Source organism: Zonotrichia leucophrys, chromosome 1A (assembly GCF_028769735.1).
Source record: "Zonotrichia leucophrys gambelii isolate GWCS_2022_RI chromosome 1A, RI_Zleu_2.0, whole genome shotgun sequence".
Lineage (NCBI taxonomy): Eukaryota > Metazoa > Chordata > Aves > Passeriformes > Passerellidae > Zonotrichia > Zonotrichia leucophrys.
The window spans coordinates 51,678,993-51,700,347 of NC_088170.1; the positions used below are offsets into that span (position 1 = coordinate 51,678,993).

The window sequence follows — 21,355 nt, forward strand, 5'->3', positions numbered from 1 at the left end:
CACAAGGGACAGTCACTACCTGTATTTTTTTTTAATTATTTGGAGGGGTTCATTAACACAATAGATATAAATGTGATTTCCTCTTTCTCTTTGCATAGTTGTTTCTAACCTCACACAATGATGGGAATTAGAAGATGTGAAGAAGATTAGATTGTAGATTGGCATTTATTTCTTTGATTTGTAAGTATTTATAAGGCAATAGTACATATATTCACTAGGCTACTGCTTTCCAAATTCTTCATTGATTTCTCTGCTGTTATTTCAAAGTCACCTTTATTGAGATATGCATCTGCTACATTCTCCTGTCAGAGACAGGATACTAGGCTGAATAGACTTTCAGCTTAATCCAGTCTAGCTGTCATAAAGTCTTACAAACTGTAAGTTCCAGAAATGAAAAGGATCAAAATTATTAGTGGAGACTCAAAAATATAATACAATCATACAAAATAATTACTATCAGGACTCCTTTACTTTACAAACATACAAAATGAACTTACTTTGAGGGTAAGAAGAGGGGAAAAAATCCTTCCATTAGAAAATATAGTCACAAAGCTTTGAACAAATAAATTCACACACTGCAGAGTACGCACACACACGCATGCAGGCAGGCATGCACGTATGTACACACACAGGTGCACACATACACGCATACATACACACATGCTTAGAGTTTACACTGCATTCTTCTGATGCCATGATTATTATTTTATTTGTACACCCACCTTTACTGCACATTCTAAACAAACAATAGACAACAGTGTAAGGACTTTTTTTTGCTTAAAACTGCAACAAAACAAGTCTCAACATTTGCAAAACATTCCTTTATTATTAGAAATAAATTATTTTGTATAAAAATTAGCATGCATTGACCATTGCATTTATTTTAGCATAACCCAGGACTTAATTCAGTCAGCCGTCACAAGAAACAAACTCATCTTCTTTTACGAGTTGAACAATGTAGGACAGGAAAGGAAATTGTCACAATCACAAAAAAGTACTTACAAATATAACATCAGACATGATTTATTTCAACAGCATTTTTTTTCACAAGCTAACATTTGTTTTCCTTTTGTGATTTGCTTCCATTTGTGATTTGCTTCCTTTTGTGAGTGAACAGTTCAGAAGCTTGACACTCTGTCTCTATGGTATAAAACTGGACTTTTCCTTCCCCTGTCTCTTTTTGCCTTTTGCTTGTGTTTAATCCTTGTTCTTTAGGAGACTGACTATTGATTTGAATGTAGACTACTGATATTTTCAAGACTGAATTCTGGTGGTGGTAAAGTCTATGTTTGCAAGATCCAGTCCTGCAGATCTTCCAGTGAATTTCATCCCTGCTCAGTTTGCCTGATTGCTGTAACTGACATAAGTTGTCTTGGTAGAGGAGGCTGTAAATCAAAAGAAAAAGAAACAAACCAAAAACAAACAAACAAACAAACAAAAAAAAAAACAAAGTTCAGGATTTTTAGAATCAAGAGAGGAGGAAAAAAATCATATTTAGCATTTGAATTCAGACAATGTCCTGCTATATTTCCAAACAATATGGTCCATGTTCATGGAATAAAGAATGTATAAGGATGTATGTAAGCAGTATATAAACTGGATCTCAATTTCTGTCTTCATGACAATTTATTTTTTCTATGATTTGGGAAAGCAGAGGTCAATAGAAAGGAAAAATGATGAGTGGTTTCAGCATACCCACAACAGAATTTCAACACCTTGTGTTATTTTGTCTGAATTCCATATAAAAATGTTTTAATTTAGAGACTGGATTTTTCTTTCTCTTCTACTGTTTCAAGACAACATTGCAGTTAGTGGTGGTTTGTCCATCCAAAAAGAGACTTATGCTCCTTGAAAGGAGCAAAGCCTAACCCTTTCCAAATTAGAGAAACTGAGCAGATAGTCCCTACAGAACATATTATCTGGAGAAAATTATGGTCTCCTTATGTTGATGGCCAGCTGATCATGTCTTCTTTTGATCTAAGCTGATACTCCTTGTTCAGAATGAAGCAATATATTGAGAGAATTAAACAGCTCCACTATTGCAAAACTGAACAACTAGGAATCTTAAGAAAGTTTGTTTCAGGTTCTAGCCCTTACATCCTTGCTATTAAGAAATATAAAAAATATGCTATAAAAATATGACTCCAGTCATATCAGTCAAGGTTAATTAAATGGTTGGAGGAGAAAAGTGATTGCATCAGGTCTCATAGTTAGTTCTCTTATTTTAAATCAGCTGGGTACATGGAAAATCAGGCTGATGGGGGACTGAGTCTCTTATTTCTCTATAATAAGGTCCATGTTACACTACACAAAGAGGAATTTGACTTTCTAAATATGTTTTATATTCCGTCTGCTACAGACATGTTCTGCTTATGATAGTGAAGATTGCAGCTGGCAAGATGAAAATAACAGGATGGCAAAAAGTTTTCTGGTCTATAGATTCAAATTTTCTATTTCCATACCTTTCTTCAATTTGTTTCTTTTTTCTATATAGAGTCTGGTGAGAAGAGCTGAGATAGATAGGAAAAGCATTCTTCATGCTAACTCCTAAATTCAGCCCAACAGTCTGATGATTTGTGAAGAACAGACTACAGAAACTGGGCAATGACAGTTCCTCTCTTCTGCATCATGGATTAAACTAAATAAAGGATCACTAAAATGGATGCAAATTAATAGTGGTTAGTATAACTAAGTTTACTTCTTGATATTTGTCATGTTTTCTTAGATTTGCTGAGCAATTTAAATCTAATACTGCATCTGCCATTTTTTAAGACACAACAGAACCAGACTATTTAATTCACATATTACGATAATCCTTTTCCCTAAGAATATATATAAGTATGAATAATCAAACAAAAGCTGCAAGATGTAATTTTTCTTACTTTCACTTGCACAGGTAGTTCCAGTACTTTGTGTCTAGGAAAAGCTAATTCATGAAAGGACTGCTTTTGGCACACAAAGCAAGTCTTTCTCATAGTTGATCACAATATTCGAGCACCAACATGAAATAGCTTTATTTGCATGTATTGGGACACTTGAAGCAAGTATAGCCTAATTTACATCTTTCAGATCTTTCAAATGGGATGTACTGCTCCTGTCTGAACTCTCTCATGCTCCCACAGCTGGATTCCTGAGAGGATTCTATTTTTTCTTTTGGCCTGCTGAGTTCCTACTCAAAATAATGCAGGACTAATGAAATGGCACCAGGATCTTCAAGCACAGAAGGATTTTTTTTTCCCAGCAAATAAATAACAGATAAATGTTCATCTGCAAACTCTGCACACTTGGGAACAAAAGGATAGAAAGATCAGAGCTTATTTTTTTCCCTTTCCATGAAAGTAGGATCAGATACATGATCAGGTTAAGTTAGACTACCACATTATCCTGTATGAGTTGAGTTGAGTTCTCTGATAAGTTTACATGTGCTTGTTTTTAGCCCACAGCAATGTAACATAATCAGATCTATCACAACTTAGCAAGCTGAATTATGTGAGGACATTTGCAAGAATACAGTACAAAATACAAAAATAGTAATTAACACACCTCAGCTGATATAATTTGTTAAATTACTGTAACTTTGTTATGTATCTGAGAAGTAAACAGTTTTGATAGAATTAATCTAGAGTTGATCAAGAAACATAAATTATCCAGTTGAGTTCTGAGTGTTGTTACTTTAAAAAATTATAATGCAAGAATTTAATGTAGACAGTGGTTTGAAATATATTAAAACTAATCTCATCTCCAAACAGTGTTTGGGGTTTTTTACTTTATAAATATTGCATGTGTCTTTTTAGTTCTGTGGAATTAGTCTAGAGTTCATGATTGGGGATCTGAAAGCTTCAGCAGCTGGTGTCCTGCTATTTAAGACTGTTAGCATTTCACAATAATAACGTGAACCACATTTGGCAAGCCTAGATGGCCAGAAAAAGTAATGGACTTGGCTCAAAATATTTCTGAGAATAAACACACTTTTATAGCTCCAGTTGCTACTTTGCTGTTGAAACAAAAAAAAAGGAAGAAAATAAAAGAGCAATGTAGAATGATTATTATGATCTGACCTATATTCATTTAATGTACTTGTCATTGCCTTCTGTAACCACACCTGGATAGCTTTTTTAATCCTTTTTCCCAGAAACAATTTATTTTTCACTGAATACGGACCTATTCCCACAAATAAACCCATGAACATATTCATGTGGAAGACAACATAGAATAATGTGTGTTACATGGAACAGGACAAACTAGATAGAGCAGAGTTGTCTCTGGATGGGGAAGCAAAAGGGATTATGTGGCTATCTCATCCTGTTTCTCACCTAGTTATGAGCACTGCTATCATTTCTAGTGTTTGTGCTTGGTAAAGGGGGAAAACAATCACTGCTCACTTCTGGTATACTGGAAGTAGACTGATACTTTGCAATCAGCTTCATATGCTATCACTGAAAAGTAAGCTCTATCTTAGATGCAGTCACTGCAAGAAGAAGTTTTGTGGTGCTGAGAAGTTGTTACAAGTGACACAGTGAAAAGGACTTATGCTGCATTGTGCACTTAAAATTCACAGGAACTTTCAAATGCTTTGACAATAATTATTTCAGGGAAGAGAGAAACCCATCTTAAGGCTTAGAACTCAATTACATAGGGAGAGCTTTCTGGAGTGCAGATGACTTGACTGAATTTTTGCCTATGAAGCATTATGATGGATGAAAACCTTGTCAGGATATACTCCTAGTGAGCTCAGAATTATATAGGTGTGTTACTGTTAAAGTCATGTTTAGAGCACAGTAAATAAGCATTACCCTGCAGTATTGGACTGTTTGAGAAGCAGACTTGCTTCCTGTAGCATCTGTTTCTATGAATTATGTATAGTCATAGTTTAAGGAATCTCAGTCACAGCATTTCTTAATTAGGTAAAGTAGATAAACATCAGATATCCAAGACTTTCTTATTAACACTCTTTCTCACCCCACTGTGAAAACCCGGCTTTATCCTCTCCTTGGAAGTTTATAATTTTTCACACTCAGCAAAATCCATGTCTCTTTTCCTTTTTTCCTTCTGAGTTTTCTGAAGAGTTGCAAAATTACTGAGTGTTTCATATTTCTATTCTATTATTTGATCCACAAATAATTTCTATGCCTTTCTTGTTTGTCCTTTGTTACATATCTCAGTCTGAAGCTCTATAAGCCCGTAGCTCACTCTAGCAGTTTTACACATTTTGAAGGGTCATGAGTTTTTCCAGTGAAATGGTTTGCACCCAGTATCCTCCATGCATCAGCAAGCATAGTATAGTATAGTATGGTAGAGTTATGGACTACTTTTATATAGTCTTCAATCTGGCAAACTCTGATAGATTTCAACAGGGGTATTCATTTATCAGAAATAAGTACAATAGTTTAATGTAAACTTGGTACTGGCTTGTCTTAATGTGCTTAACCAAAACAGTACTACTTAAACACCAATTTCATCCAAAAGCAATAAAAATTAAAAATAAACCATGTTGTTTGCGGTAAAATGACTGAAATGCTTAGCTGCCACAGCTGCTGCCCCTCTAATGTGACATTGTTTTCTCAGAAGAAAACAATTCTCAATTTCTCTGCACTGGGTATAAGGTTAATGTCTTTGCTCATAGTTGATTATTATTGTTATTAGGAAGTCCAGTTTATAAAATGGTATGTCATGTGGTGGAATGGGAGCTATAACTTCTGTTTTTATCTGTACCACAGCAATTTTGAGATATAGCAAGATTCAAGAACTTTCCTGACATGGGGAAGAATTTTTTTCCCATTAAAAATCTATGATATATCAGAACATGTTTTAATTAAGCTTCACACAAGTTATCATGATTTTGTACCAGGATGAGTGAGACCAGAACAAAAACCTGGATGGGAAGCATTATGCTGGGAAGTGTTACTCATGAGTTGTGATAAATGAGCAATCCAACAAATATGAAGGTAGAAAGGTAAAAAGCATTATTTTCTCTTCCATATCTGACTGCAAAATAAAAACAATGCTAGCTGTTTTCATTGTAGTTTTTTTTTTAACAGCCTTTGAGTTTTGAATATACAATGATGACCATAAATACACCTCATGAACTGTCAGGACATACCACTGGCACAGCAATGTACAACACATCAAAATAGCACTAGCTAAAACAAACAATTTTTAAAAGATGTGGTGTTTCAAAATCTGCTTGTGCTTTTTTTTTTTCTACTAGCCTCCTGTGAAAATCAATTTCTTTGAAACAGCTCTAGACATTCCTGCATTCAGCAGTACATGAATTCTGACACATCTCTGGATTCATGCAGAACAAGCAACAAAAATAATTAAGTTTATTATTAAAAGAAAGTGCATTCTTGTGAACGTACATCTATTAAGATGTGCTGCCACTCTTGACCAAGTCTACAGATGACTTACTGTTGGTTTCAAGACTTTCACACAGTTCAGTCTTGACTTCTCCATTTGGTCTGTCATTTCCTTTCTGTGACAGTTTGCTTTGCATTGTAGCAGCTGTCACCACAGCCTTGAAGCTCCTCTTCCGTTTTTGAACATTCTGCTCTGGATGAAAAATGATAATATAAACCTTGGGCATGTAGAGCATGCCCAGAGACACAGAAGCACTTAAACTCATGGAGATAGTCAGTGTCGTTGTCTGGATGTACATCTGGGGAAGAAAAGAAGCAACATAAAAAATCATTGTTGTATTGATGTAATTCAAAAAGGAATACAAAGTAGCTATCTTAAAAGTACTAGGTGGAAAAGGAACATCAATAGGACCCTTGGTATTGGTTGTTTTTAATTATAGCCGAGTATGGCTGTTTCCTGTTGGGTTCATAAACTTAAGAGTAGGTCGTAGAAACAACATAATAGTCATGAAACTTCATTCTCATAAAAGTAAGAAAGATGGTGCAGCAAACACATTTTAAAAATACCAAACCACTATGTCTGGACAAGAAGACAGGAATGACAATAGAGTTAGCCTTGTGTCATCTATTTTAACAGACAGAACCCTCTACACCAATATGCCACACGGTGATTCAACAGTGTGTGCAGCATGGCTCAACTGACAGCAGCATAATGCAGAATCTAACGGAATCTTTTATATACTCTGTGAGCTTCAAGCTGGAAAAAAAAACCTAGTTTTTCATAGTGATGCTTGAATATTCCTGATGGTGTTGGAGGGTTGATTTTTTTGTTTGCTTGGTTTTTTTCCATCCTACTTTTGAATTCTAATCACAATGCTCTGTTGGCACACAATAAAGTTATTAATATGTCATAGTCCTAACTAAGAAATCAGAAAATTGAGGAACTATGAAATTATCTCACAGAAGATCTCAGTTCCCTATAGATAGAAAGGAAAAATCTGGCATTTCAGAGTGAGTCTGTCTATTTTTTCTTATCATCCACAAAAAGAAGGTAACTCTGGTATTCCATAATACTATAAGAGAAAATGCCACTAAACACTCCTTAAGAACAGCAGACAGAAATTTATTTGATGAAGTATTTAGCTAGTATATTACCAATACTAATTGTAGTTCTGCTCAACAGTTATTTTTTCTTAGGAAATTATTTTTTATTAGCCATATTATGAACAAAAAATACTTTACAATTCTGTGTTAAGTAGGAAATCTCTCAGTAATCCTTGTTATATTGGAAAAGACACTGAAGAAAAACATGCTCAGTGCCTTCACAGATGATTCAGTGATGTTGTCAGGCATGATTTTAAGCACTGGCCAACACTATCACATTAACCTGAAGATAAGATGGTAAGTCTGTCTGCAATGTCAGCTTCAGATCATCATTTTTTATGAAGTGCCCTTGGGTGACTTGGCCCTTGGCAGAAAAGTAGAGATATAATAAACGGTTGTGCACTATTATAGCCAAACAATTTAATGTCTTTCAGCCTACAAAGTTTTTCCATTAGATACTTTCTCCTTAGGGATCACAAATAAACTGTGCTCTCTCATATAAAGCAATCTTAGGTAAGAAAAAAACATGGATTCTGAATGACCTTATTAAGTAACTGTATAATTGCACAGAAATACAAATACTATGCCAAATACTACCATAAAAAGAAGCATAGCCCAATATAGTCTTCAAGAAAACACTAAAAATTCTTGAATATCTGTAAAAAGCTAAACCCGCTTTCAGGGTCAGCACTAGCCTGAAAAGACAATCAGGACTGTCTATTGTGCTGAAGGTACAGGAGTAACACCTTCCTTCATTTGAATCACACATCAATTCAGTACTTGAGGAAATAATACACTCTTTTCTCACACCAGTGAAATAATTCTATTCCTATCAATCTCCAAAATGACAGTGGTGTGCCTGAAAGCAGAGCTATATTGTGCATGAACATTTCTAGTGAAAACATGACATGGCCACAGTAATAAGGAAGTTTTTTCGGACTTCTGTGGAAGGACCTCTGTGCAGATGCATGTTCACATGCAGACAGCACCAATGCACATGTCTGTTTCTCCCTGAGCCAAATTGACTGATCTCCAAACAAACTGGTTCAGCAGTGGCTTTTAGGGTTAAGCATTTAATTAAGAGGCATCCAAAAGCAAAAGTATTTTGATTCCTAAACATGAATATATTTCCTGATGGGATTTTCAAAACTGAAATCATTGTAAGCAATACATTTTAAAAACTGTACTGTGTATGGAAATTCCAATAAAAATTATTTTTGAAGCCTTACCATTTTTTAAAATCCAAGTCATGGCAGTTAAGTGCTACCTAAGCCTCACCCATGCATTCTGTAACAATGCCTGGCATTTAAATATATTTTGGGGTTTTTATTTCTTATCAAGTACTCAAGTTCTAAGAATTGTCTTTCTCTCATGGTTCAGTGTAAGAGTGATATGATAAAAAGGATAAAGCTCCAAATGTTATAGGATAAAATATGTGCATTATTTTATTAGTAACATTAACAAATTTATACATTATAGGAGATCTCAATGATCTTTCTAGCAATGAGATACCACGGTGCCAAGATCTTTTAAAGAGATTTCTCTTAGTGTGTCAATGTCAGCTTGAAGGTTTGCATTCAACTAAGCTACCTAAGTGAAATAACTCTGAATCTCATCATAAACTGAAAAAGTAAGATCCTGAGGGCTTCAGCATAGGTATTTTTCATTACATATATCATTACATCTAATCTATTTTCTGTGGACTTAACCTCTGACCAGCACAAGAGCATCTTTTAAAAATCCAAATCAGTTAGTTTCATATTGCCGGTTACAGTTCATATGCAATGGGGTTTATTTCTAATGATTTCTGTGGTTTTGAACCAGCCACTATAGTTACTGAAATATCAACACTAGGGTGAACTGGGAGTTTTCTGACAGGACAATTTTCAAAGAGTGATTATAGTTTTTAAAGAGCTTCAGACTCAGGGATCCTGTTTTTCATGGATCCCTCTTACTACTTACCCTTTAATGAAGGCAGTGAGAAAAGGATTTCGAGACACTTGGTCAGTCTTGAGGGAAAGGCTTTGAACATACACTTACACAAACACATTGTGGGTGTGCATACAACTATCTGATTTCATAGGCTAATGCAATTGCATTCTCAGCTGAAGGCTGAGTTGAGAGTCTGAGTCTGATTCCTTACTGTAATCATAGAATAATTTGGGTCGGAAGTGACTTTTAAAAGACCTCTAGATCAGTACCACTGCAGTGAGCAGGGATATCTTCAACAAAATCAGGTTGCTCAGAGAACCTGACCATGGATGTTTCCAGGCATGGGGCATTTACCACCTCTTCTGGCTAAACTGTTCCAGTGCTTCACCTCCTTAATCATAAAAAAAATGCCTAGTCTGAATCAACCCTCTTTTGATTTTAAAACCACTACCCCTTGTCCTATCTCAACAAGCCCTACTACTTTTTAAGTGGTCATTTGAAGGCTGAGAATCTGTTTATAGGATGGGAATATCTCTTGCATTTTATCCTTCTTTTCTTGGGAATCCCCATTCTTGCAGCCCAATGAAGCCCAAGTCTAGCAAACAGGATACCACACACACTTGGTTTGACTTTTGTCTGACTCTTACCTTGTTTTCTTCCTGACAAGAGAACAATGATTTTTTATGGCTGTGCATTCTGGGTACTCTTATTATTCTGGGAACATAACCACCTGTAACTTTTACAGAATTAGATGCTCTAAAAATAAGGAGCAATGGAGCAACAAAAGTAGTTCAGTTTAATAAGATATGAGGTCTGAATAATTTTTCATGTGTCTCACAGTGGTAGCTCACTTGAAGTTACAGAAGAATAAAGGTCCCTTTTTACAATGATTCACAGTTACACAGAAATGAATTTCAGCACTCCTCACACCAAAATCCCTTCTGAACTACAAACTTTTTGTCTGATAATGCCTTTCACAAATGTAACAAAGACTGCTATATCTATTCTCCTTGTTCTTGACAGTCAAAGGATATGTCAGAAAACTAAAATCATGGTAGTGCAAGGAAAAACACCCTTTAAACTGTGGGAAATACTTGAGGCCTAAATACCTTCATGTCTCTATCCTCCACCTCAACCCCACCCCAGAACTGACACTTTTTATGTACAATTTATGTAACCTCCACAATTGAAAAAGGATCCATCACAATAGACAGTCCCTTGTGAAAAAGATTCAGATCCCTGCTCAGACACATGATTTCTCTATCCCACAAGTGACCTGGACCCCTTCCTCATCAGAAGGTTCCTAGAAGCTTGGTAATATAACCTTCAGATTATCCTTACTCAGCAGCTAAAATAGATAATGGCCATTGATTCTAGAACTATGTGTGTCTTTCTACTTTGAAACTGAAAACATTCCACAGGAAACATTGAGCCAATGAAACATGCTATTTTAGTAAAACACAGATACTCTAATGAGTTCTCCAGTTTCAAAGTACTTGAAACTGAATTGCCTCCTTGGAAAGCTGAACAAATTTCTATGCATCAAAGCAGGTGTGCACATTGAATTGTCCCAGTGCAGGTAGCTGAATGACTGCCTCTCAGCCAAGCTTCACTGCTAGGAAATAAAATATCCCTCAAGTTCCCAGCAGTGTCTCATCTGTTTGGTGCTTCCTGAGGCAAAGTTCAACACAAAGCAACTACTTTCACTAAAGGAAAAAAAAAAGTAGCAATGTCACAACCTTGTCCAGATTGCTTCCCTGTTTTGAGTCCTCCCATATTTTTACATATAAGATAATATTCAGAAACTATCCAGAATTGCTGATTTTCTCATGCTATTTATTTTTCTCTTCTTCTACTCGGGTTTAATAAGTCAAATGGAGAACAGACTGTTCCCTAATCTGGTTCTAATAGTATATCCTGGAAAGGCATATGGCTATTGTGATGTCTTGAGTAAATTTAATGTAATTTCTACTTTGACACAAGCTCTCTAACTCCCAGTAGTTGTAACACAGATGAAAAAAAGTCCAGCAGTGAGTGAAGTGCTAAATCACTGAGGGAAGTCTTGGTACATCTCAAACTATGAGTGTGCCTAGCAGAGACTCAACTCAGCTACTTGCAGTCCAAAGAGAAGTGGATGTTTGAAAGGACACAGCTGGTCTAATGGCTCTCATTGACTAATTCTATACAATTTGCCCTTCAGAAGTCTCTTTCTCCACAGGATAGAGCAATAGCCTTGGTATCAAACACTGGAGTTTGAACCATCCTGCTGAGACAGATAAACACAGGCACTCTTGAACGTGTCCCACATTGCTAGTAACAGAGCAGAAGTTTGAATTATGATTTAATTTTTCCTTTATCCTTGTTATCAAATTCTACATGTCTCTTATGTGAGTCTTGGTTGCTTCAGCCAGTTTCATATTATAAGGACAGAACTGCAGCAAGCTTTGTTTCCCAATAGATTTTTTTGATATCATTCCATCCTTCCACTCTTCCCTTCATTCTCAGCTGCTAGAAACCTTACCAGATCATTTCTATCCAGGAGATAAATGATACATCATAAAATGAAGATACATATCATCTATCTACAGGCATCCCTCATATTGGGAAAGACAGAAAAATGGGCCTTCTTTCTTTATGGAGGAGACAGCATGAGTCTTTTTATTCCCAGGAAAACACTGAAAGCATTCATAGACATCTTCCCTGTGCTGCAGAACATAGAAGGCTTAGAAAAAACACAGTCCTTTTCTTCTTTTAAAGTGATGTACATGCCGTACGCTACAATTACTTTCGTCTGTGTTGCTGCTTGCTGAAGAGTTGACTGGCTGACAAAAATTATGTTTCACAGTCCTGTTCACAAATTAGAAAGAAATACCATGCAATGGATTCCACACCAAAAAGCAACAGAGAAAAGCCTGGATGCAGACAAATATATATGAAATATATTTGAAACCAAGAGAATGTAAACAGGAGGTAACAATGTTGACAAGGAGCCAAAAACTAACCAGAGGATTCATGCTTCTCTGAAGAACCCCATAAGCCTACACCTACGGGTTTTTATTGCTTCCACTGCAAAACATACTTTTCTATCTTGATCTGTGGGAAGAAAATTTTTTGAAGGAAAACATAACAGGTACAAGTCAGTCATTGTTTGGCTTATATAACAAGAGTATTTTCCAGGTATAAGATAAACTTCACTGAGTGAGTCTTATTCAAACATTTGTTCAGTTAGAAAACATGGGAAGCTATGGTACTTTTATATCTTTTAGCCTTTTGAAAACATTCCTTACCAAACTAGCAATTAAAATGAGGCTTAAAGAAGAAAAGCGAAAGCCTTCTCACAAAATGAAACTACAACATCTCTAAGACGATTATCTCAAGAAGTAAATGTAGGCTATGATTCTTCACACAGCAGAAGAAAACAAATCCTGAGAAAGCATAGAGTCTTTAATTTATTTTTAAATTTCTGCTGCTTTCGCAAAGTTATGAGAAAAGAAAGCACTAACAACTGATTTCAAATTAAATGTGTGCCACAATTAAAAAGTATGAACTTCCATTAAAGCTTGGATGTGAGAGGAGCTATAAAAGCTCGGAGGAGTCTTGGTGGGATATGTATATACCTGCATTTCAGAAACTGAATTATGGTAACTATTTCACTTCAGAGTTTCCACGTAAGTCCAATTTTGACCATACCTGCAATATTTGTAAGGGGAGGGAGAGGGGAGAGTCCAAGGAGATTTTTTTGTGCCTTTTCAATCTCTAAAGGGGGAATGAGGTGGGGGGGTGGGTGTAAGAGAGAGAGAGAGATATTTTACCAAGGCCTGTAGTGGCAGTGTAAGGGAAAGTCTTTTATCCTGAAAGTAGGTAGATTTAGATCAAACATAAGGAATGTTTGCCAATTTTTTTGCCATGAGGGTGAGATACTGGCACAGGTTGCCCAGAGAAGCTGCAACTGTCCCATCCCTGGAAGTGTTCAAGACCAGGCTGGATGGGGCCCTGATCAGCCTGGCCCAGTGAAATGTGTCTCTGCCCATGGCAGAGGGGTTGGAACTAAATGATCTTTAAAGATGCCTTCCAACCTAAGCTTTTCTGTGATTCCATGATTCACAGTAACATGGTACCTTCTTAACATGGCAGACAATAATGTCCATTGTCATTTCTATTGGCAGATCTAATCCCTTAGCAAACATGCTAGACAACCATATTTTTTGATTGGTTTAATCCCTTGTTTTTTCTTCTTTTCCCTTTGCTTTTTTCAATATGCTAGATTTAGATGCTTTAGCTCCTCCAAAACTGCTAATTTCAAAAAGCTTTCTGTTGATGTGTAACCCCTGTAGACATTTTTACAGATAACATCACAGAGCACCGGCATCAGAAATTATGCTGCTCTTTGGCAAAACCTGGAGAAGATTAGACAAGCAAGTGTTTCATTATCAAACATTCTGCTCATTGGAAATAAGCAATATTTTTGAAGGGAAAGAAATATTCAGCTTTACTTCATCTACAACATTTATTAAAATGTCCTATTAAACTAGTAATAAACTAAAATCTGATTCTTCACTGTGACCCATCCTCAGGATATATACGTCATGGAAAATCCTAACTACTGCCTTGCAGACTTTCAAAGTAATTTAAAATATCAGTATGTAAATTGATTTTTATTTCTTCTCTTAAATTCTCATAATATAACTCATTTTTCTTCTCATATATTACACTATCATATAGCTTGATTATAGCACAGCACACAATTTATTGCAGTATTATGGTTTTTAAATTCCATGTGAGCCATACCTTTCATCAACCTTACTGCAAAGAGAGTCACAGTTTTCAGTAATTGACCAAAGACTAATCTCTATTATGTCTGTTGTAATGTGCATGTCAGTCCTGATATTCAGGAATAGTGAGCTCCAAAAGATCAAACAGAAATTTAGTACTGATTTTTTGTAAAGCTAAGCTAAAAGAATTTCAAAATAGAAGTAAAAAAACCCAAAAAATGTAAAAACATAACCGCAAAAGACTGTGGTTCATGAAAAAACTGAGAAATGAGATTAATTAAATGAGGTCTTATTTATACATTAATTGAATCTTCAACATAATGTACAAGTAGGATTTTATGGTATATTGTGTTACACTTGAGACTTCTTATTGACAAAATGCTAAACGAAGAATTTAATGTTTATCTAATTAAAATCTTAACAGCCTACTGAAAACCATAGCAAATCTTATTATTAATCCAGTTACAATCATACTAGCTTGTCTTTTCAGATTATTTAATCATTACAGGAAAATCTCAGTAATAATATAGCTAAATCTGTATACACATAAACTTGAGTATTAATCCCTTTTCTCCAGTGATACACACCTGGTATCAGATTTAGCCTCCCACAAGACAAAGAGAAAGAAGGGAAAATTACGAATCCTAAGACTTTGATGTTGATGTCTGGTATTCCTTCTCCCTTAGTCTTGGATCTGGCTGAGGTTGTGTTCACACATTTTCGATGACTGTGTCCTTATTTTGTCTTTTTTAAAATGAGTTCTCCTCTAAACTCAGTCTATCTGCACCCATTACCTGCTTATTGATTGGAATTAAGTGCCAGTGACTTTGTTAGTGAGTGGTTTGCAGGTTTGTTAGATCATTGCCATGCCAGTGTTCAGAGCCCTGAGCTGGAACAAGCCTGGCAGTGCTCTCCCCGCTGCTGGACAAGTGCTACCACAGCCATCATAAGCTCCAAATGTTAAAAAATATATTCCAAAAGCCCACAGCAATATAAAGTCTGCAGCCTTTTTCTAGGAACAACACACCTCCAATACATATTTATTGAGCAAGAGCTGGGTGTTCTGTAAAACCTTATTTCCAACCTTATTTGATAAAAAAATACTCCTTTATTATAAGATTTCCAAAGAGCATTCAAATGACTTTCATATCACTTTCAAATACATCAAAATTAAAATTCTCTTTTGTCAAATACATTCTACCTTGAATAACCTATCTAGTTACTTTTGAAATTTTATCACTTTTACAAAAATTTATTTTATAGAAGTGGTTTGTTATTAATTAGGTCTTCAGGTATCTACTTTGAATGCAGACTGAATTTACCCTAAAGCTAAAAAACTAGCAAATGTGGCAGGTAGCCTATTTAAAATAAATTCATGCCAATTCAAACATTTTCAATTATAATCCCTTTGAAAACACAGGAGCCGCATTTCAGAACACTTAACACTCAAGGACCCAGTTGGCAACCCCAAAATTGTCACTTTCATATGCATAATTGTATCATGATGAAAAAGGGAAAGCAAGAAAACTGCCTTATAGTGAACTAATGAAAGATGTTGCCAATAAAATAAAAATATATTGTCTGCATTTTATTCAAATACCAGAATTAATATAAGAACTAATTGTTCTGTATGACACAAAGGCCATTGATGTTGACTGACACATTCTTATAACTAGGATATATCACTGAGTAGGAATTTTTTTCTTGTCTAGATTTGAAATACATAGAATATTACAATTCTGTCTTTTTAAAATTCCCAAAGCTTACTGAAGATCTATTACCTATGCTCATAAAGCATAGAAAAAGGTTAACCTTAAATGGTGGTTTATTATGCTATTAACTACATTTAATTTCTTTTTTTTCTGAAGTCTCTTAAATATGCATAATACCTGAGCTAAAGAGATAACTGTGTCTAGAAATACTGTAAAGCAGACTCTATCTCTGTAATAATTGACTTGCTACCAGTTTTGCTTTAAAATATGTTTGCTTCTTTAGCACACATAGCTTAAGTGTCAGAGTTTAAGTACCTGATAGAGACAAATATTAAGTGAAGTACACTTGTTCAGAAGATAATTTTATTTAGCATCTTCAAGCAGGGCATAATTAAGTTACTCTGTCATACAAAATGATGGAGGCTTAAACAAGTAACAGCTGGTTACCCCAATGGCTGTACAACTGAAGGGCAGCCTTTGGCAGGAAAAGCTGTGCAAACACAATCAATACATTATGCTAATGGGAACAATGTAATGAGCAAGGAAGCAGCTAAAGCGGAATGACAAAAAGAAAAACAAACAATCAAACATGTCCCTGCAGCCCTCAGCAAGCATTTCAATTGCAATTTGTGAACAGAAATCTTACAACAGTTGCACACAAGTACTAGTCTTATCTAGAAATGTTTGCTGTGTTCATTCCTTATGTCAGAATAAATTTAATGGCAGCCAGATGAATCCACTGATGGCTGTTTCCTTGGCTTCAATGAATTTACACTGTATTACACCAAGTGATGAATTGATCAAAACTTAAAAACTAATAAAAATATTTTTTCATTAATTTTCTCTCTGATATTTTACCAAAATTAACTAAATTGCAGTATAAATTTGACTTAAAAATCTGCATATTACAAAACTATTTCCTCTCTGTTGATACCAATCTCTAAAGGTCTCACTTGAGTGTTTACTTGCCTTGGTGTCATTCTGATTTATTTTATTCTGTAATTGATTGTGACATTACTCCAGTACAGATTTTCCGTTAGATTTATTCACTGCAGAAGGTCCTTGTGAATTCCCTAACACACTCTGGAGCAGGAAAAAACACTCTCTAACCTCAACTGGATTTTAGAAGCAGACACCAGGTTCTTAGATTCAGTGCAGAGGGCAGGTATGTGGCTAAACACAATACATTCTGTGCTACAACCAACCCACAGCTCTTTCAAAGTCCACCGTAAAAGACTTTCAAAATTAGAGTTTTCAAATAAGACTTTTGAATGAACCTGTGTTGTATGCTAAACATGTTTTGTTCTGTGCTATCCTGATAAGTTTTAAATTTCTTCTTTGCCTATCTAGAGGATTCTTAAGGCAGAGCAGGATTCTGCTGACTTCCACAAAAATGTGCAATATTTTCTTATAGGAACATCTCTGTGCTATCTCAGAAGAGAATCTCAGAAGAGCAACAAGGTAGAACAGTGATGACATTATATACCTTCACCCCTCATCCCTCTGCCCTGCCCATTCAAACTCTGCTTCTAACTTTCGCCTTCTTTTTGCTATTTGTATGTTCAGAATAAATTGAATATAGTTTTTTGGGGTCAGTTTGTTGGTTTGTTGGGGTTTTTTTGTTTATTTTTTTAAAATTTGTTTTGTTGGGGGTTTTTTTGTTTGTTTGCTTGTTTGTTTGTTTGCGGGTTTTTTTTTCATGTTTTATGTTTTTGTTTTATTTGGTTTTGTTTAATTTAACTGCAACCTTCTCTGGTGAGATTTCAATTAGCTTATCCCAGATAATAAAAGATTGAATACAGTGTAGTCCCTCCCCAATTTTTATATGTTATTATTATTTATATATTTGAACCTTCAGTAGCTACAATCTCAGTTACCTATTACAATGGGTAATACTGCAAAATAGATACAATACATAATTAAAATATGTGATGCTGCATACTAAATTAAACATTAGAATATCTCTGATGTCAGCATCCAACATTTGCTTTTCCTCTGTCATTCCCACCTGTCAAGAATATTAACACTGAAATAAAAACCCTAACATCTTAACTTTTCTAGAAGCAATGCCAGAACATAGAAACTTATAAGGTCTATAAGGTATGCAGCAGTAAATGTGTATGAATTGCACTGCAGAACCAACAACAAGGTGGGCTTGTGACTGATTCAGAGCTGACTCTAGTATGCCTTGGCTGTAATATACTCAGGGGAAATATGAGTGACCCAAACATTTATGTTACTCTCACAATTGCAGTTAATCATACAAGGTGAATCAGCACACCGGGATGTTCAGACGCTCATCTATTCTTGCTATGGTAACACTGTACAAAGATAAGCCAGTGTGTTTCCCCTCAGAAATCTGAAATACTTCGTGTACAGTCACTGTCATCATCTGCCACAAGACTAGGAGAGGTTTGTTGTCAGCCTAAAAAGATGTCTACAAGTGCAGAACAGACCTAGATTCAAGCAGAATGTGAAGTATAGCTACCAAGAGATTTCAGTTTCCTGAAATCAGTTTCCAGCTGTTCAAACTCGAACTCTAAATATGGGAATATGTCGGCCTGAGCCATGAGAAATTTGTGTAAAATAATCTCTTAGCTTTTTAACATCTGCAATACTCTGATCTACTGTGTTATATGATGGTGTCAACATTACTGCTGGGAGGGAAATGGCTGATCCCTTGTGTGAGGCTTCTGCTAAAAAGAGGCTTTGAACCGAATCAAGAACTCGAGCTGAAAATCCATAAAACCTTACAAGAATCCAGATCAGTTTAACTGAATAATTTGATTGCATTCTTTCCAAAAAGACTTTGTTTCATTTATAAGTATAGTTAGCTCAGGGTGGAAGGGTCCTTGGGTCTCTAGTCCAACATTCTCCTCAAAGCAGGGCCAGCTGTGCAGTCAGACATGGTGTCTCAGGTCTTTATCCAGTCAGGTCTCTCAGATCCTCAAGAATGAAGAAAGACTGCATAGCCTCTCTGGGCAATGCCTTGAACTTCACTGCCTTAAGAAGGAAAAATATTTTTCCTTTTAGCCAGACTAAATTACTTTTGTTTCAATTTATGTCCATGGATTCCTGCTCTCATATCACTCCCATTGTGAAGGGACTGGCTCCATTCTCTCAGTGACCAAAATATAGACACAAGGGGTGCTGTTCATTCTGTCCAAAGCTGTCTCTGCTCCAGGCTGAACAAGCCCAGCTTCATCAGTCTCTCCTCACAGAGCAAGGGCGCCAGCCACCAACAGTCATGATGGTCCTTGCGCTGAAATTGCTCCAGTCTATTGCTATGTCTCTTAGAAGATGCTGGGAGGTCAGTATTTCAGATATCTCCTAATGAAGACTAGGTAGAGAATTGCCCTCAATTTACCTATCTGCTTCTGTTTACAGAGCCCAGGAGGTTGATGGCCTTGTTTGTGACCATGGGTTAAATCAGGTTTAGTTTGATGTCTGTGAGGCTTTCATGGCCTTTTCTACATGATTTCTACCCTGTCAGTCAGTCATAATTTTCACCCTGTACCATTGCAAGGTCTCTAGCTTTCCCTGTGCCAAACTTTGCATTGTGCCTTGTTAATTTTATATGGTTTCCTGTTGGTTCATTCCTCCATCAGTCTAGGTTTCTCTGTATGATAACCCTTTCCTTTAGCAAATCAGCAATTATAGCCCAATTTGTTACCATCTACTATTTGGCCATGGGTAAAGATATTAAACAGGTCCCAGATCAGACCTCCTGTGGCCTTCAAATAGAGCATGACATAGATCCATGGCTCTCTGATCCCTTTTATCCTAAATGACTCTTACCTGTCTGGTGCACACCCATCAAGACTATAACATCCTAAATTTAGGTATCAAAATATTGCAGGACACAGTGTCAAAAGTCTTGCTAAAATCAAGGTAAACGACATCCTCAGCTTTCCCCTCATCCACAAACACCCAAGTTCCATTGAAGAAGGCAATCAGGTTGGTTAGTTATGTTGAGTATTTCCAATAAATTTCTTCTCCTTCATGACACCAGAAATTTTTTCTAGAGGGCTTGCTCAATGATTTTTCTAGGGCCCAAAGTGAGGAAAATTGATTTTCTTATATAGCTAAATGTTTATAGCTTTCAAAAATGTTCTTAAAAATGAGTACTACCTAGTTACTAATCTGAAAATGGGAAAAGAAAAAGTGTCACCACAAATTAGATAATAGTAGTAGTTATAATTAGGTGTTGCCTCACAAGTCCTGTAGTAGTAGTAGTAGTAATTAAGACATGCTGCTGAATTATCTGAAATTTAATAAAAGGATGGTGTTACTGAACAATCTAATGACTTTATTAATACTTTTCTTTCTTTGTCTCTGTGGTATATGCTTGACATTCTGACCTTTCTTCTGTCTTCTTGAACAAATGAAGACTGAGATAAGAGCATATTTTAATTTGCATTAATTATATTTAATTTGCTAAGTATGGATATTTAAGTTACCTAAATAAAAATTATCTCAATAATTTATATTATTAGTATTCAAAGTAAAACAATGAAATATGGTGAAACATGTGTAAAATACATGGGATTCTGATCAGTTCAATCAATTATCTTTATTTTTATGGTATATTTTAATTGAATATTTTACATAAATTAAGGGTTTCAAGTCCTCAAAGAATTTTATAAACGTTACTTATTAATGTGAAGTCTTTTGTTCAGTACTGCATATCCATTGCTCAAAGCCAACTCAGAATTCATGAGATTGTATATTTTTAGATGTTGCCAATGTTTTAAACAGAAAATCCCTTTGGTTTATATTCCTATATATTCAAACTGTTGTTGCCCAGCTGCTGTAATGATTAAATAGGACATTCAATCTCTGGAGGAAAACCAACTCAATTAAGTGAAAGAACTAAAAGGTAGTTTTCATTCCTCTTCCTTAAAATAAATTTTAAGACATTTTTTGGTTTTTCTACTCTTAAACTATAAGTAATATCTGCAATTGTGTAACAAAATTACAGAGAGCAATCGCATGCCAAATGGAACATGACCATGCAATTGCCAGTCACTCGATAGCGATTTTCTGTCATTAAAGAAAAAAAAAAGAACCATCACTAGATTTGTTAGTTATGGTTCCAATGCATCTAAATACAGGGATCAACACTCTTTTTTCTTTTAAACTAATGAGATAATCAATTTGCTTTCAGTGAACCTGATTCAATGGGCTGGAATACAGCCTGCAGCCTGCAAAATGGTGGCCAGACAAAAGAGTCGACTTTGTTAGTTCCCTTAACTGCTTTCTTAGACTATTCTGACTTAAATACTTCATCTTGCCAGATCACCCATTTTTCAATGCAAAATTTAATGCTTGTCTAAACTACAAAGCCTCTGTCACTAGCGAGTCTGCTGGGGCTGCGCTGTCAAATCCCCTCAATGTATGCCAAAAAGAGATACTCTCCTGCCAGCACAGTTACATCACCTCACTGAGCGACAGATGCAAAACTAACATTAGCTTTCCT

General features: G+C 35.7%; 1 protein-coding gene across 5 annotated transcripts in view; it reads right to left on the reverse strand.

The window, feature by feature from the left end:
- Positions 1-254: 254 nt before the first annotated feature.
- The window catches only part of GRM8 (glutamate metabotropic receptor 8), a 314,502-nt gene continuing 293,401 nt past the window's right edge, over positions 255-21,355 (reverse strand). For 4 of the 5 annotated variants that reach the window (XM_064702748.1, XM_064702745.1, XM_064702747.1 and 1 more), the window contains 2 exons: positions 6,409-6,655; positions 255-1,385 (listed from right to left, as the gene is read on the reverse strand). In XM_064702748.1, the coding sequence (XP_064558818.1) occupies positions 1,336-1,385; positions 6,409-6,655 (297 nt within the window). In that variant the 3' untranslated portion in view covers positions 255-1,335. Of the gene's footprint in view, positions 1,386-6,359; positions 6,656-21,355 lie in introns of all 5 variants that reach the window. The other variant, XM_064702749.1, reaches the window with a different exon arrangement.